The sequence below is a fragment of the Danaus plexippus genome (assembly GCF_018135715.1).
Source record: "Danaus plexippus chromosome 3 unlocalized genomic scaffold, MEX_DaPlex mxdp_25, whole genome shotgun sequence".
NCBI classification, from domain to species: Eukaryota; Metazoa; Arthropoda; class Insecta; order Lepidoptera; family Nymphalidae; genus Danaus; species Danaus plexippus.
The window spans coordinates 2,296,147-2,315,025 of NW_026869844.1; the positions used below are offsets into that span (position 1 = coordinate 2,296,147).

Consider the following 18,879-nt stretch of genomic DNA (forward strand, 5'->3'; position numbering starts at 1 on the left):
AAGTACAAGTTCAAATACATAAAGCTTGTATCAAGGCATCGAAGTCCTAAAAAGTCGTGCAACCTAACCTAGCAAGTAATGAAATCTAACCTAACAATTGGTGCAATCTAACCTAACTAGTGGTGCAACCTAACCTAACAAGTATCGTAACATACCGTATCATAACAGGTGGTTGATCTTACATAACAAGTGTTGTAATATTCCAAGTACTGGCTGGATGTGGAGAAGCCGATGTGCCGTCAGGTCGGCCTGTCGATGCTGGAGCCGACCCTCCGCTTCTGCGTCAAGTTTTACACCCCAGACCCGGCGCGGCTCGAGGAGGAGTTCACCAGATACCTGTTCTGTCTCCAAGTGAAACGTGACCTGATGCTGGGGTGCATACAGTGTAATGAGAACACCGCCGCGCTCATGGCCAGTTACATAGTACAAGGTTGGTAATTTTTTAACGTTTCTTTTAGTTTATCTTAAATTCTATATTTTCTGCGCCATTTTCCTATATTTTTCGTTCATAAGAATCCTCTTCTGACCATAACGAACAACAAAACCAAAGTTAGTGAAATAGGTCCAGTCGCTCATGGGTGATGACGTGCCAAGAGAAATTCGGATTCATATCTCTCTCTCTCTCTCTATCTACCTCTCTCTATTTTTGAATTTGAATACCGATTTAAATTTAATAGCGTCATAATTCTATCTAAAATTTATTTGGTTGTCAAATTATCCACAAATTATATATTTGTAATATTCGAGATTACGTAATTAAAAATTAAGTAATTAAATATGTATCAAAGCGTCCTTACCAAGAACAGGCTAAGAACATTCATGTACCAGTTTGTCTTTCATACATTTCCGCTAATAATATCGCGTTCGTAGATTAATGTATGAAAAACTAGAAACCATCCACCTAGTTTCACAACGAAAACTTAAGTTTACTCAATTTTATTGTCTTGACGAGTAAAGTGAAATACACACGTTCAAAAGTACTTCCTGACGTGTGATATGTATTGACGTAAAACGGCCATTGTTTCCGATACCTTAACTAACGACTCGGTTCAAGAGCTTGACGATATGGTTATAAGTAAACGACCGTTAAGTGTTGCTTTGGTTTTAAAATCAGTAATTTTATGTAATCATCGGAATAAATTTAAGCAGTCATTTAATTTGTTATCGAAATGAGATTGGGAGGACTATTTTCGAAGTTCGTTATCCCCCATTAAGGGGGGTCTATCTTCCGAGATTGAAAATGCATGGAAACGTCTGTGACATAGTTTTGATTTCTCCTTAAGGTATACCATCATAATGAATTCACAATAATTGTGCAGAGGTGTACAAAATTATAAATAAACTAGTTGCGCCCTGCCACGCTTCGCTGTGAACAACAAAAGACAGCATATGTTTTATTGAAGTTTAAATTCAATACTTGTGGGTATACAATATTTTTTGTTTTCCCATTGTTTGTGTACATGTAGAGGCTATCTGGTTTTCAACGCGGGAACACGCAACACAATTGTTCATTTGAAAAGCAATCTACATCCATATCTAGACCACAGGCTTGTAAGGGTTGACCTTGAGCTTTGTTATTTGTGACTGCGGACGCCAATCGAATTGGGAATTGCAATCTATTAAATTGAAATTGTGTATCGGTTGGCAAGTCGAGGAATGAGAACATCTTCACCTTTGAAAGGTCCCGTTAAAATCGTTGCTTCCACTATATTGTTCATAAATTTTTCAACTGCGAGTCGTGTGCCCTTGCAGAGTTTTGGCTGTTTATTGGCGCACCTAGGGGTATTTTAGTATCGTGAAAGAGAGATAAAAACAATCCTTGAAGCGTTTTGTATATTGTGTTAAAATTTCAGCTGAATCTGTGCAGAACATTTTGAGTTTTTGAAGCATACACAAACCAAACCAACTTAACATATATATACATATATTAAGTTATGGCGAACTGGGCCGCGTATAACCGGTAATTTAATTTTCAATTCTGTTTGATATGTTAATTGATAGTTTGAGAATTATTAAATCTGATGTTCGTAATGTCAACTAGTAAATAATAAAAAAAAAACATAGCCAAAAACAGATACAAAGAGGTTCTAATATAATAAAAAAGGATCGTCGAATGAGTCACTTTTATCAGTGTCAGGATGTTGTCAGTCTGTCAGTTAGATTAGGTATAGCTTATACACTGATAAAAAAACATGAGGGCCAAAAGAAAATCAACATTTTAAGCAAATTGTGAAAATATGTCGTGCATGAAAATGCTTGTATCAGATTAAAATGAGTTTGTAAGAATTCTGACCTGGACTTTCAAGAAAAAAAGTCTTAATAAATATCGTGAGAGAGTTTTTTTTTTAATTTTCTCCTATATTTTTTTTCGCCGTACGAACTTCCACTTAAACCAAAAAAATATTTTATTTAGCTGTCTCATGGGTTGAATTAGTTGCCTGTTTTATTTAAATATGTTTTTTTAAGTCCCATAACTACCATTTCTAACTGAGCTGTACGACTCACTGAAATTCGTTGGCTCGCTTCCTGGTAAATCGCTTAAAATATAGAATCTTTTTAGTCTCTTAATATTTTCATGGCTGTATAAACATATTAACCAAGTAATTAAAAATATTTGTGTTAATACAAACATTGTAAGAGGCTCTCGTGTCTTAAATATTCGCACGCCTGTTACAGACGCTTTGATATGAATAGCTTCTATATTATTCAGGAATGACGAGCCCACACAATGAATGGATCAAGTTACGTACAAAATACATTTATGTTAACATATAATACATATGGTAATTTAAACTGTGTTAATGTCTTTATACAGAGAAATTTATATGGAGAAGAATTATAGTATACTTTATATAGAGAATAAGTGCAAAGACCAAATTTATTTCTATTATATATATTAGAAGTATATCGAACTATTCACAAATGACTTTAACCTCGACACACGTATATCTATCCGCGAAGATTGCTCAATGTGTGTAGGATTGTCACTAAATATGAGACTGTTTCTATTCTACTGTTGAACTTGAAATAATTAATTGAGGTCGAGTATTGACCGTTCGGCGATTAATAGAGTACTATGTAAGCTCGGTCGTTAAAAGCCATAATAGTTTTTGTTTCTGACATTCAATTGGTGTTGATAGAAAACATGTAATTAAAAATTCGTTGACTCGAGAAGAGTTTGTATCTGCAACTTGTAAAATAGCGTTCAGATGATTGCTATAGCACCGTAGCTTACAAAAGCCGAGTAAAAAGACCACGCTGTACTACTTATTATAAATTTGTTTTGCGAGAAAATTGCGTTCTTGAATAAATGACATCAAATATAATTCTAGTTTGGTTTTGTACAATTGAATTTATATTCCAAGGCAGAACTTCTTAAATGCTCATTTAATTGTTCCGTCTTATAACAGCGGAGTGCGGAGATTTTGTCCCGGAAGACTACCCTGACCACACGTACCTCAGCGGGTACAAGTTCTTCCCCGGACAGGACGCAGACTCGGAGAGGAGAATCATGGAGAATCATAAGAAACATATGTAAGGCTTCGTCGGAATATATATATATATATATATAGTATAATTAGTGATATTGTATTGTATGCATATAATTTAACTACATATATAAAAATATATATATATATTTTTTTGAGAGTTAGCAATCTATAAGAAAAAAATGCCAGACAGGCACATAATTAGTCTCATGTATATCGGAGTAAAAAGAACTTCTATATTAGACTCACTATGTTTCGGAAGTATTCCTTTAGAAATGACGTTTGTAACTACGCGAATGCCGTTTCTTATTGTTAGATAAAGTAATGACATAGTTTTTCTGTGGCATTTTTTTTATTTTCAATGTACCCAAAATGTCGTGGATGGCCTGGCGGTTAAAGGTCCGCCTCTCATACGTGAGGACGCGGGTTCGAAACCTGGAAAGTACCAATGTGATCTTTCCGAATCATATGTACTTTCTATGAGTATTAAGACGCCACTGACGGACGGTGAAGGAAAACATCGTGAGGAAACCTGGTCTTATAATTTCAAATTATAAGATTGAAATCGCCAAACCGTCTTGAGCAAGCGTGGTGATTAATGCGCTAACTTTCTCCATGTGAGAAGAGGCCTTTGCTCAGCAGCGGGCTCCGATAGATATGATGACGATGATGATGAATCCAAAACTAGCTCTGACAAAAATCTTATATTAGAAATATCCTAAGAAAACTTTATTATTTTTGATATATTAATTGTACGAATGTAATGTGATATTGTCGTTTTTGTTACAGCGGTCAGAGTCCGGCGGAGGCTGATTTAAATCTGTTAGAGACAGCGCGCAGGTGCGAATTGTACGGTGAGTAGATTCAGAGGATATAACACAGTACGGAGACTGGTTAATAACAGATATCCCTCGTTCATAACACATTAAGGCACTGAAACACAGATAGTTCACGGGCAAATAAGGAAAAATGTTATTCATAATAATTTGCATACAAAGAACTTTGAAATAGAATTAATTAATAGAATTTGCTGTAGGAGATCGTTCTGTAGAATAACCAGTATTAAAACGTCCTATCGAACTGATAATTTTATTTGTATCGAACTGGTCTAAACACTTTGTCAGGTATAAAGATGCACTCAGCGAAGGATCACGAGGGCGTGCCGTTGAACCTGGCGGTGGCTCACATGGGCATCGCCGTGTTTCAACACTGTACGCGCATCAACACCTTCAGCTGGGCCAAGATCCGGAAGATATCCTTCAAGCGGAAGAGGTTCCTCATTAAGCTGCATCCCGAGGGATATGTGAGTGTGGTGTTTATTCCTCGCCTATACTTGAGGGCTATAAAATAAGGCATTCATCCAACTGGAAATGCCATAACTTTAAATGTCTGATATTTCTTTGCTACATAAATATCGATTCATTCCTGTAACTCTAAAATTAGGTTCGAATCTAAGTCACAAACTCTAAAAAAATACTATTTTTGAAAAGATACATTTATTATATATTTCGTCAGGGCTACTTCCGAGACGTGGTGGAATTTTTCTTCGAGAGTCGAAACGAGTGTAAGAATTTTTGGAAGAAATGCGTAGAGAACCACGGCTTCTTCAGATGTACCAGCGTACCGCGGCTTCCGCGACACAAGACGCGCGTCATGTCAAGAGGATCGTCTTTTAGGTAATGAGTCACGCTTTTACTTATCAATGTCACGGCATAAGATCATCTAGATCAGTCTTTCCCAAAGTGGGCGACAACGCCCCCTTGTGGATGCTACAGGCCTAGAGGAGGCCGATAAGAAACCTAGAAAAAAAATGGAGGCATTGTGTACAGCTCTAAGGATTGATTTGTAATTATACTTAGCTCCGATAAGTTATAGCGGTTTTTAAGTAGGAGAAAAAAATGGGAGCTTTAAAAATAATTTATTCTCAAAGTGGGCAGTAGACAAAGAATTTTGGGAACACGTGATCTGGATAGATAAATATTTTGTTGTACCTTATGACACAAATTATACAATCTGCTATGTAGTCGACTCAAATGTTCAACACAACAAAAGTTGTACAGCATCTGTAAGACCTTGAGGAAGGACGAAGTTGTATTTAATTTCCTACTTGTACATTACAGGTACAGCGGTAAAACACAGAAGCAAATAGTGGAATTCGTAAGGGATAACTACGTGAAGCGGCAAACATTCCAAAGGTATTTAGATTCAGCCGGGGCTGGTATAGTGCATGCGATAATAGGCTTAATGTACCGTTGATAAAGACTGCTTCTGTACACATCTAGACGTAGTGAGGTAGATATAGGGGTTCAAGGAACGTATACTTTGTCGAGTGATTCGATTAACGCGATAGTGGCTTATGATATTTCTGATACAATATTTTTATAACGTATTACTGGTGATATAATTTTCACATCCGCTGCTATACTATTAAAACGATCAAATTGAAAATATAGTAAACTATCAAAATTTTAATCGAATATATAAGTGAAAGCTACTTATGCATGTTTTTGTCGGGAACAATATGTTAGTAACAGCCCCTGTATAAGGTATCCGACAAGTAACTTTAGAAGGTAATTGCGCTTTAGGTGATCATATAAAATGTAATCTAAGATCTACATAATAACGGTGAGTTGGCACTTGGCATGGGGCTGGGGACGAGCCTGATCGTGGAGGGCAATGACCTCCCTAACTTCAGATAACCGGGATTGCATGACGAGTCTCCGGTAGCGGGAGGCTTCCAATGGTTTTGTATCGTGGATGGTGATTAGCATACTCGAGCATGCGCTGTATACGTTGAGACTTTCGCTTCTTCCAAAACTCGATAAATCGTAGTCTTACGACATTGTATCGGTCGGAGGATGGTACGTCCGTTCGATATTATTCGGGATGCTCTATATAAAGTCGCACGGCGAGAGATACCGTCCGGTCTCCAGATACAGCGCCACGCTCGCGTAGGATACGGTCAGGGTCCCTCCCCTCCCCGAGCCGGTGGTGACCATCCTCTGTCCGGGCAGGTCGGGGTCGTTCCGCGCGCGCTCGGCGGCCGGCTCGGGCTCGGGGCCGGCCACGCCCGCGCCGCTCGCCGCCGCGCTCTCCGCCCACCCGCTGCTGCCGCTGCCGCCCGGCTCGGACGGTACGTGCCCGCCTCACGACGGCCCGCGACGACCCCCCCCGGAGTCCGAGCGGTGTCGTCTCACTGTCACTGTATATCTATATCTATTGTATTCTTTAATATTTGCATCGCATTCTAATGTATACGACTCGATCGTTCCTGTGTTTCAAGTGGGCCATCTCTGTGGGCCGGGAGAGAGAATTGTCGGTCATGTGTTATTTTTTTTTTACGCGATCGATTTCGACGATGAATGATGTTCTAGCGATTTCCCTGGAGTGGGACAAACAACCTCACTACCTGGAGGCCTCTCTGATGATGAAGGGCTACTCGGCGGAGGAGGCTCGTGTGGCGGCGCGCCGCGCCAGCGTTCGCCCACACCCACCAGTTACCGCCTTCACCTCCACGAGGGACAAAGTACGTTACACACCATACATTTATGTACATATCTGCAAATGATTACATATACGCATATCCGACATACACAAAAACGTTCGTGTATGTCTAAACGCTTGGATACAAAAGCAAGCTTCAAGCTTCCACATACTCAAATAGTTATTCAAATTAATTTTCTCTTGCTGATATAATTATTTAAAAAAAACCAGGTCAATAAGTAGCTCATTTTCGTCCGATGTTAAAGATATAGTCCAGTATACTGTAATACGACATATAGTTAACATCTAACTGCATGGTAGCCGTCACAGTTAATACCAGTTTAGTGAAACACGGGTCCTAGACCTGATGGCCGTAACGTCTGTACGAACATAACACACCTTACAGTTAAAGTTTCGTCTAGCTCGTAGTTAGTGAAGTATGTTAGTTTACTAGAAAATTTTTTTTGTTTGTTTTCAGCTAACAAAACTGTACTGCAATCAAATCGTAAGGGCTTTAATCACAATTTATTATGTGTTCTAGTCTTAATACCGTCTAGTTCACCGCTAACATCCGTCTCGTTGTTGTCATCAGTACATTATGGACATGAATAGTATCATAATTTTTTAAACTAGAATAATTGTCATCTTTACTACTAAAAAATTGGTGTTTTTTTTTAAGAATAATATCGTTTTTGTATTGACTTTTCTTGTTTTCTAAATAAAATAGAAAGAAAAGTCGAGCCAGAAACATTAGTTAATAGGCTAAAAAAATCAATGAGGTCAGAATTTATTTTTTTTTCGATTTAAGTTTATACATTGGCAAAAAAAATTTTTTTTGCACATCTTGCTCACTTCATGCATCATAATTTTGCACTTTTTGCTTAATATATTTGAGTTTATAAAATTTCTTAATACGAATTTAATGTGATAGGCGGGTCCAGAAGTAGTGACCCATGCAGAGGTCAATCATCTTCCTATGGAGGATTCGCTTCCGCCTCATCAGACGACGACGCCGTTGGTAAGAGCACTAAGTTCACTACAGCTTTTGATTAATATAAACGAAGCGAATGTGGAATTGTATTTATATATCAACATCTCTGTTTTTCTACCATCAGACATCCCCGGAGAGTACCTGGATGGCGGATGCGGAGGAAGGTGGTCGCGCGCGCGCACCCACTCCACCGCCTCGTGGGCCGCGCCCCTCGCCAGGTCAGACGGACGCTGCGCGCACGCACACACACACGCACACGCACATTCACACCCACACCCACACACGCACTGCCACGCGCAGCGCCGCCGCCTCCCCGCCCCCTAGCGTCTACCACAACTTCGAGTCGACCGAGCGGCTCGAGTTCGAGCTCTCGCAAACGAACATATACTCGGCATGTCCGTCGACGCGCTCGTCGCGCTCCGCCGCATCCTTGGTACTGGAGGCAGACGAGCCTCCTCCGCCGCGGCGCCCGCTGTGGGGTCGCAGCGCTTCGTGCCGCAACCTTCGCGACTACAGCTTCGACGACGCCGGTCGCTGCAAGCGCCGTGCTCCGGACACCCGCAGTATGGTGGCCGACCTCGACTCCTACTGTCCGGTGGGACGACGAGTCGACTCGCCCGTTACTCGCTACGACGATGCGCGAACGCTCGCTTTCGTTCTGGGCGTGTCCGGGTCGGCGGACGCTCGCCGGGACACTCTCGGACGCGCTTACTCGTCCAGCTTTCCGGGTGCCGCGGGCGAACAGCGTCTCGACGGGCCGCCTTTCGCTCGCGGTCAGTCGCAGGACGACTTGTCTCACGACAGCTACGAGCTGGTGGAGCGCTCGGACGACGAGTCGGAGCGGCGTCGTTACGTGCGCGTACGCTCATGTTCACAGTCGGTGGTACGCACGCGCTCATGCTCGCTGGACTCGGGCAACGATCTGCCCTCCGACGATGACCGTTCGCTGTCGCACCTCTCGGAGCCTGACGATGCCGATGCGGATCTTAACATTTCCGATCTTAAATATAAGAGTGACAATGATCTGCCTTTAGATCCGTTTCTTATTGACGACCCGCGAATTCTTCCGCGTGAAAAATTATCGGTTCGTTCGGATGGTAACTTTTACAAAGAGATTAAACGTGCCCTGGGCTCCCGAACGTCGAGCCAGGAGTCTAAAAGTGATATTTACGATTCGAAACTTTCAAAAAGTAGCGCTGAGTCTAGTAAAAAATCTCGTGATAGCGTTTATCACACAGATAGCAAAAAGTCTCGTGAAACCCTTAAGAGTAAAAGTTCTGATAGGTCCGGTTCGCGAACCTCGAGTCAAGACTCTAAATCCGATTATTACGACTGCAAAAAGAATCTATATGAACCTGATGACATTAACTTAAGACGGCGTAGCGTTACGAGTATACAAAATGCTTATATTGATCCGTTTGAGCCGATATCTCCATCATCCAGTCCTGATTCTGATAAAGATTATTATGACACACAACCAACATTTATCGGAATGGAAAAACCCGAGTACAGAGAGAAAACATTGTTTGACAAATCCCATGAGGATTTAATAGCTAACTTAATAACTTCCCCTAATTATTATCACATACCGACCCCGTACTCAACATTTCCCAGCAATAATAAACATAAAGACTCTATTCCTATTCACTCGGCCAGTTTACAAAATGTGGAACTTGAACAATACGGGCAATATTCGGATTCTAGTCCAATAAAAAAATCTGAAGAGTTATCGACGGAGGAAGAAGATATGCATACACGCACTACACACATATGGCCAGAAAAAATTGCTGGTCTAGAAACAGAAATTGATAATAACAGAACGACTAAAGTCCTCAACTATCAGAGGCGTCGTTCTTCAGATACAATTTTCAGTTTTGATAAGGACAAAATTGAATCGTTAACAAGATCGACAAGTAAAGAAAATCCACCTTCCCATCTTATTAAAGAATCATCGAATGAATCCGATGTTAATGTTCGAGTTTTACCGGCAATGGACAGTATTGAATATGCCAAAAATAGAGCTAAGGTTGCTGCAATGCAATCTGGGACATCATCAATACTGCAGTCAGATTTCGACAAATCGATGCGTGGAAAAGTCCACACGCATATCGTGCGTAAAGAAAATTTGAAAGAAGAATTAATGGCGAAAACACACTTCGACGAATATAATCCAAAACTTATTTTGGACACCAGCTCTAGCAGCCGTCTCGCAGATACAATGGTTCCATACATTCACCCTACCGTCGAACGAACTAAGAGTGACCCTAACAGTTTGGCTAATAGGCCACGATTTAGCAGTGTCAATTCGAGACGACATGTTCTTATGCATCAAAAATCGATTGATTTAACTCCCGCTGAATCTAGCGATGAAGATTACATGTTTCGTCAAATTCCAAGCGCTCCTCCTATAGCTACAAAGCGTTCGCATTTTGAGCTCCCGGTACGACATTCTGAGGTAGTGAGGCCGTTATTTGATTTACCACAGAACTACTTTAAAGAATTTGATGCAATGAAAGCAGGTTTTAATGACAATAAAACGGCTGTTGAAGACAGTTATGATATTCCTTACGTATTACATAAGAGGCATATTATGAATGGTACTGCTCCTTCTCCAATGGAGGATAAAAGAGCGCCCCCTGATATAATTACAATGCCACCTCAAAATGGTCGCCATCTTGTAAATGCCCACCCAAGATGTAAATATCACGATCATCCAAAATCACCGAGATCACCCAAGTCACCTAAGTCCCCCAAATCACCTAAGTCTCCAAAGTCACCAAAATCACCCAAGTCACCAAAATCCCCAAAATCACCCAAATCTCCCAAATCGCCCAGAAATAGCATTCAACCTGATCATGCTCCAAAATTCTTGGAGGTTGAAAACCATGATTTCTTATTTACACAAAATATTGATCTGTCTAAAGTTGATCCAGTTACTTTGGAAATTGATAAAAGTGGAAAATTACAACACTTACCAAGTCCGAAAAGAGATATCTCTAAAACTTTAGATTCTGCGTTGCTTGAAACCTTGAACTCAAAATTAAGTCAGATTGAGAGTGACTCTGCAACTAGTTCAAAAACCGATAGTATGTTGCAGGAAAAACAATATACATGTGGTCATGACATTAAGTTTGCCATTAACGGTCGTAATATACAACAAGCTCCCATTTGCAAAGATCCGAAACCTCTTACGGCTGCTGAGAAACTGCGTGCTGATATTAAGTCAAAGTCCGAAAAAATGCCTCCAAAACGTCGAGGGACAGGAAAGAAATCCGTTAGTGGTAAAGTTAAAACTAAAAATAACAATAAAATTCGTATAACATCATTCTCATCGGACGATGAGAGTGTTGATTCAGACGATGTGTTTGGCACTACTGAAGCTGCCCCTAAGTTAGAATTTTCTCCTCCGCAGTCAAGAAAAGATTTAGAACCAATTTTACAGCTCGAGTACGATAAAATTACTTCCGGAGCTTGGCATCGCGGACAAACTATGAGTTCCACTGAAATCGAAGGGTCCCCGCCTCAGTGTCGGAAGCTAGCCGAATTGGAAGCAAAGTACAACCCTCAAATCTTAGACAACGTAACCGGAACTGCTACTGAACTAAGAAGAATATCTGAAAGATCGATATCCATACCTAGCTCAGAAGACGATATCATTCCAAAACCTCCTGAAATAAAACAGATAAGCAAAGAGAGTTCAACCTGGGAATATAATGAAAACATTCCTTCACCCATTCTAGAGAGTACCGAGTTTCTAAAATCTGACGATGAACTCCTGGTTGATATGGAAATACAAAAGGTTACTGGATTTCGAACCCAGTCTGATGACAAAAGTGATCAATTTGAGAAAAAGGATCTTTCCAAACTAGATGTTAAGAAAAGTTTACGCGATGAATTAATTTCCCCTATGCTGCGAAAAGCTGGAGGTACTCCTATTCTATTTGCTCATGCTAGATTAAATCTTTCGGAAGGGTCAGTGTTTTCCTTACAACGGCAAAAAGCTACCCAAGATTCGCCTACAGCTAGCCGCAGAGCTAAAAGCCTGGATACGCCTGTGATACAATTGCATAGATTACCGCCGATGAATGCATTTTCATCGAAAGACGATACAGTGGAAGACATCAATGAAGAGGGAGATATTTTAGAAGAAAAACCACTGCTCGATGATAGACTTTCTAAAAACGGTAGTACTATCAAAGAAATAGAGAAAATCGAAGAAGTTGATGAGGAAAACGCTACTGAATCTGGTCCTTCAAAAAAAGCATTAATAGATAACGAAGAAATGAAACTCTTAGAGGACTTAGTAGCTCAGCGAAGACCTCGTTCTTTCAAACGCCAATATGACTTAACTAAAATATTATCGAAAGGTAAATCACCTTCTAGATCTCCTTTGAACAGATCGCCTATTTCTCGTTCACCACTGTCTAAATCTCCGTCACGATCTCCAACATCGTCACTGAACTCTCCACGAGGAAGTATACGGAAACTTTCAGATTTGAGTGAAGACCAAATAGTTCCTGACATTGAACGAATAAAGCGAAAAGAAAAGAAGAAATTAACTTTGAAGCCGAAACTAGAAGACAGACAAAGAGCTAGCAAGCTTAATAAAGGAGGATCCCTCGATACAAACGCTACCACAGTAAGATCATTGCAAACTCAAAAGTCTCTACCATCATCCCTTAAAGAGAGACCAGATTTCTTAACTGTACCACCGTTAGATATGGTTAGAGCCAAAAGTCAAGAATTAGATCAGACAATTAAAAAGGGGTCAAAAGAAAAATCGAAATCTTTAGAGAAGATGGACGTAAGGCGCGGCAGCTCAAAAGAAAGAACTAAATCTCAAGAAGATAGTGATACTGAAATAGCTAAACGCAAGGAGAAACAGCAGATGCTTTTTGAAGCAGCATTAAAACAAACTAAATCTCTTGTTAGTCCTGTCAAGGACACATTGCCTCCTTTCCCAGCACCGGAGGATAAAATTTTGGTTAAAACCGAAGGAGATAAAATTATTATAGAAACGAAAATTAACAGTAAGGTAGAAGACCATGTCTTTATTGCCAAATCTCCAAAGAAACTTGATAATAAGCTCGCGGGTAAAATCAGTAGAAGCTTTGAAGATCCTAAAATTACCAAAATTAATAATAAAATAACAAAAAGTATGGAAGATAAAACAAGTCAATCATTGGAAGATGATGACTTGGCGAGTTTGCAAAAATCTCCAAAAACTTTGTCAAAGAAACAAGAAATTAAACAACAAATAGAAGGTAAAGTTGTTTATCAGAAACCTTATCCAAGTGGCAAATCTAAAAGTCTCGATCGAAAAGTTGATCCCCACTTGGAAGCAAAAATTAAATCAAAAAGCTTAGACAGGAACTATGTGACACCTGCTTCAAGTATTAGGGAGCCAACGTCTGATAAACATTTTAAACAAGAAGTTGTAACTGTAGACGTTCATCCCACTGTAAAAGAAGAGGTTGAATCGGAAGTACAAGAATTAGAACCAAAAGATGTGTCTCCCACACATAGCTATAAAGAGAGAACCGAGGAAGACTCGTCTATTGAGTGGATAACCAGTTCTCAAAATACAATTATTGAAAATGATACTCAGACTATAATATTGGAAAGAAGGAAAATAGAAATATATAATAAACAAAAACAATCAGAACTTCATGACTTAAAAGGCAATCAGGATCTTAGAAGTATAGACGATAATAAAAAACCAGAAGTAAAACGTCTAACGAGCGAAGAAGAGTCCCTAACGGAAGTTAGTGAGTTAAAAATGTCAGATGAAAGTAACATGTTAGGTCTATCCCTTCCATTTATAGATGCTGATAGTTCATCAGATCAAGATCAAACATCTAAGAGAGAAAAAACAATGAAGTTTAAAAGGGGCAAGAGTGATGATACGGGATCAGGTATGACGGTCGATTATGATGAATATACGATGGATACGGATTTACAACTTTCTGATACATATAAAAGCAAAAAGGGTCTCGAAACGCAAAGTACATTTGAAGAGTCTTCCGCCAGTTTAGCTGAATTTTTGAAGAATGAGTCAATGTCTCAATTCGCTATGGATAACGAAACCGAAAATAATGTAAAAATAAAAGAGTTCGCTAGATCCGCCGATCTTGGATTAAAGTTTAAGAATAAGAATAAAATAATAGTTACCCCGCCGCAAGAAAACAGCCCAACAATTGAAAATATACCATTTATTGATTCGAGCACTTCCAGATCTCTTAATAAGTCAGAATCGGGAGAACACACTGGTAGCTCTGGTAGTGCGAATGACATTTCTCCTACAGATCAGAAAAATGAACACAAAACACTTTTGACCGCAAAGTCGCGCCGTGGAGAATTGTTAAAATTAAGTGCTGAGCGTTCTCGGAGTTCCGAATCTACATCATGGACTAGCATTGAGAAGGACGCAAGTCCATCAAGTACTAATATTAAAGGTAGTTCTATTGATGATGAGTCAAGTGTCAGTTGCTCAATTGCTAGACCCCTAGGTATTTCACAGGACATAGAAAAATTAAACAAAAAAGACCGAGAATGTCTCGAAGAATTAAAACAAGCTATGGAATATGGAGAAGAACATTTACTATCTCATCATACTCTGTCTAGCGAGCATTCAAAATCAAATTCTAAATCTCCTTCACCTGTAAATGAAATAGGTCGTATAGAAAGTCCACGAAGTCCGTCGAAGTTTGGTACCAGAAAATCGCCCACACCCACTTTAGAAAAGCAAGGGCCAGTAGACTCTCAAAAGGCTCCTTCAGATTCAGATTCTAGTTCGGAAAGTATTGATAAGACAGTTGAGCAATTGTCAAAACCGAATCTAAGAAAAGTTGCTTTGGATAAAATAGGAAAGTGTGTTGTCGAAGAATCTGAATCTAGCCAATCAGCAGGTTCGAAGGCTTCTGAACTAAAAAATGATTTGCAAAAGACTGTCAAAAAGACTAAAATAGCCATTACAATATCACAAGAAGATCAAAATATGACAGTGGATTTCGATGATGATGGTAATGTTATTACTTCTTCATTTGAAAGGGAACTTAAACTTAAAAAGAGAGCATTGAAAGACGTTGATCAAAAAAGTTCTTCCAAATCGAGCATGGACACTACGACAACCACGACTCCATCAAAGGGATCTCTTAGTGTTGATGATTCATCTTCAAGGAGAAAAGGACGGCTCGATGAGCAAAAAAGTTCCTCGAAATCTAGTATGGATTCTAGGGGTTCATTAAGCGTGGAATCCAGGGGATCTTTTGAAACGACTGAATCAACATCAGGATCCTTAGGAGAAGCTTATAGGCGAGGCGAAGAGCTAAAACCGACATGGAGACCATTTTTTGGGGCTTCTGGTAGTGAAAATAGTACTAGTATTGAAGAAGCTTGGATTCCTCAAGATCATGAAGGCTACGAAAGTCTAACAGTCAATAAAGACGCTTTCGAGTATGGTAATCAAAGAATACTCGATGATTTCCAATCGTTTTCAAAAAATCCACCTTTGTCTTCAAATACTTCCAAAGATTCAACGGAAGCTGATTTTACGGATGATCTTAACGATTTTCCTGTGAATTTTCTATATCCTGCAACTTCATCAACTACTTCTGATGTTGTTATAGGTTATGGTCAAAATTTTGGCCGCACTTTATCTCGTATATCCGAGCGTAGTACTGCATCAGAGAAGACAAGTGCCGACGAAGACTCTACTAAAGCTTGTTCTCGTTCAGAAAGTATAAACGAAGAGTCTTTAAATTCTAGTGATCATCAAGCAAGTCTTAGTTCCGATCCTCCAAGCAACGCGAATGTTGCCTATATATCTGATACAGATAGAAGGACATCGGCTGAAATGCCAGATATTCCAATAGATCAAACAAAAATAAAGGATATGTATTCTGAATCTCGGAAAGATGCTGATAGATTAAGCAGTAAGAAAGGAAATGAAATTTTAGATTCTAAAAAAACAGGAGAAGCAGCTTTGAAATCAGATGATGGTAACTTTTTGGCCCCATTTAGACAGTCATCAGCTAGTGAAAGTCAGGATTCCGAAGATTGGCCGTTACCTGAATTGCCTCCTCAAGGCAAACAGGTAACACCAGAAGTTTTAAGACAACGATCTAGCGACATTGATGAAATTCATTCCTTAAATTCTGCGACATTGGACACACCAATAGTTGAAAAGGTTCATATTTATTACATGAGTAATGAACCAGAACAAGCTATGAAGGTCACGATACAATCGGAAAGCTCTAAGGACCATCTTGGATCGGATGATGATAGTGACACTCTAAATAATGACGATGAGTTAGAAAAAGATATTCCAGAGTCAAAATCAGAAAAATCTTTAGAGCAAAGCTTGGACCTGTCACAGAAGAGTTCTAAAGTTATCCCTTACGATGAATCTAGCTACATGGTTGAACCTTTGGATAACAAAGATGAATTTACCTGTTTAAATAAAGGTGTTGTACCTAATTATAATAAGTCTTGTCTTGGTGGGACAATTAGTAAAGCTACGTGTTTGATGGGCGATATCGGTACTTGTTGTTCTAGAACGGAAAATAAATCGTTCAACGCAAAAAGCAATTTGGAAGAGAAAGTTATAATTAGTCAACCTCAAAAATCTCCAACTAACCATAGTCCAATATATGATGATGATCATTTGTATGTAGACGACGTATTTGGTGGAGACAGTAAGTCTCTATCACCAGATTTCGATAAAGGTTTGTCGCAAATAGGGACCCAGAAGTTTTCTTTTGGTTCTAATAATTCGGATACGTCTATTGATGATATACTATCGCAAACCAATATTGAGGATACAGTCAAAGTTGTTACTAAACTTAGTGTTACAAATTCTGCACCCTGCAAAAAATGCAGCCATAGTAGTCATTCCGAAGAAGAAACTAGTTCTTTTGGTACAGACTTGGATGGTACGGTAAAAATTGGCCTGCCTCAAAAAAAGTGTACTCATAGCTCACATTCAGAAGATACTTCCATTTGTTTAAGTATTTCCGAGTGGTCAACGGGTACAAACACTGTTCGACAATATGGTAATCTCTCTGCCTCTGAAAGCATTTCAGCTGTGTCTATACCAAAAAGTGAAAAATCAGATAAAACATCTGCAAAAAAATATTCTGCATCACAATCAAGCAAAAAATCAGAACCAATATCAAAAATACATTCAAAAATTGAAGCCAGCTCAAAAAGTAGTAGCCTCGATAAAAGTTCTGAAAATATTAAGTATGATAAGCTTTGCAGTTCTGAAACTACGGTCTCAAGAAAAGGGATAGACAGTAGTTCTGGAACGAAGAGTGATAGCACACTTACACTTGCTCAATCCATATCTGATTGGTCTGCCAGTACAAGTCATACCCTTGTTGCCACTGCACGAGAGGATCAATTAGAAGAAGACAACTCGAAATCTGATAAAACTGTAGTTAAAGAGCCATCATCGCCTACTGTAGAAAACTGTGATGCTGATAAGACAACCTCAGCAACTTATATACAAACCGATGACAAGCCTTCTGACGATAAAACCAAGGAACCCGTACTGAGATTAACTGCTGCATATTCAGCAAAGACAGAAAAATCTTCATCAATAAGTTACAGTGATAAATCAGATAAGTCTAGTTCGAGTTCTTTGAGTAGTCTACAAAAACATACTAATGGAGTTTTGAGATTTGATCAAAGACTTAAAAGTTTCCCTGCTTCTCACGATTTATCCCAAGAGCGATATTTAAAGGCTCCCCCAAAAAGTTACAGTTATGAAGAGGAATCTCATAAGTTTATAAAACCTGCCACAAGATGTCAAAGTGAAGATAGTGGCTATAAACAATACTTCTTCGGACCTCAGTCAGAAATAGATATTGATATACCATCTCAACTGTATAGTCAAGAAGAAAAACACAGTGAGCGTTATCAGAGTCAGGAATTTTCAAATATTTTACGAGAAGAATCAAATAGCCAGTTTGTGAGATCAGAATACAAACCTCTAGCGAAACATGCAAGCTATGATGATAAAACTTTGTCTAAAAATCAAATAAAAGAATATAAGACATCGCAGCAATATCGCAGTAAACCAAAAAGTTGGTCCTTCCATGAACATTATTTATCGTCCTCAGATTTACCAGTTATCACTGTCCCAGAAATACCGTCTGTTCATAGAGAATTCCAAGAAAAGAGATCTGTAGAAAGGTCCGGAAAAACTCCGTTGTCCAGATGTTCTCCATATTATTCCAGTAGTTTAAGTTCCGAATCACCTCCTATTCAACCCCATAAAGCACCAGTCAAAAAATCTCTTCTTGTAAGAAATATATCTTTAAAAAGTCCACCCAGTGGCAACGACACCGACAGTTCTTTAGATGTAATTAGGGATCCACGAGAAAGAATGAGAACGTTCAGACGTAAAAAACCTGTAACGAACGCGCGTAAAAAGCAGGATAAGATACAGGATGTACTAGAAGAGGATTCTACTAAAAGTCAATGTTCTTCCGAAAGTGACAAATACAAAAATGCTAAATACTTAGCTGTTGATGATTCTCTGCGACGAATGGAGAGTTCCGAATGTTCTGACAGTTATGTTCCTGAAGTGGAATCCTGTTCGTCGGAAATGTCAAAGGGCGATTCTAAAAATGATGACATACCAGAAACAGTGAGTTGCTCCGAGGATGATGAGCAAACAGGTTATCCGAAATATAAGAGCGCTACTTATGAACCACAGAGTTTCCCTGTCAACATAAATCCTGTACAGTTCCAGGGTTTCGGATCTTCTGCTGATGAAGATGAAATGGGATTTCCCAGATTTGATAGACTCGGTCGGTTGCGACATCCCTATCTCGATTCCCAAGAGCCGCCGTTTGTTCCCGAAGGCAGTCCCCCTAGAACATCTTATTCAAATAAAAGTAGCAGACAGTC

General features: G+C 39.4%; 1 protein-coding gene across 11 annotated transcripts in view; it reads left to right on the top strand.

Moving 5' to 3' along the window:
* LOC116769924 (FERM, ARHGEF and pleckstrin domain-containing protein 1) overlaps positions 1–18,879 on the top strand; it is a 40,613-nt gene that overhangs the window by 11,451 nt on the left and 10,283 nt on the right. For 8 of the 11 annotated variants that reach the window (XM_061526721.1, XM_061526715.1, XM_061526723.1 and 5 more), the window contains exons 5-15: positions 208–430; positions 3,411–3,534; positions 4,278–4,342; positions 4,613–4,791; positions 5,004–5,164; positions 5,609–5,683; positions 6,503–6,621; positions 6,863–7,014; positions 7,450–7,476; positions 7,903–7,989; positions 8,087–8,180. In XM_061526721.1, coding sequence (XP_061382705.1) covers positions 208–430; positions 3,411–3,534; positions 4,278–4,342; positions 4,613–4,791; positions 5,004–5,164; positions 5,609–5,683; positions 6,503–6,621; positions 6,863–7,014; positions 7,450–7,476; positions 7,903–7,989; positions 8,087–8,180 — 1,306 coding nt within the window. The remainder of the gene's footprint in view (positions 1–207; positions 431–3,410; positions 3,535–4,277; positions 4,343–4,612; positions 4,792–5,003; positions 5,165–5,608; positions 5,684–6,502; positions 6,622–6,862; positions 7,015–7,449; positions 7,477–7,902; positions 7,990–8,086; positions 8,181–18,879) is intronic. The other 3 variants (XM_061526725.1, XM_061526722.1, XM_061526726.1) reach the window with 3 other exon arrangements.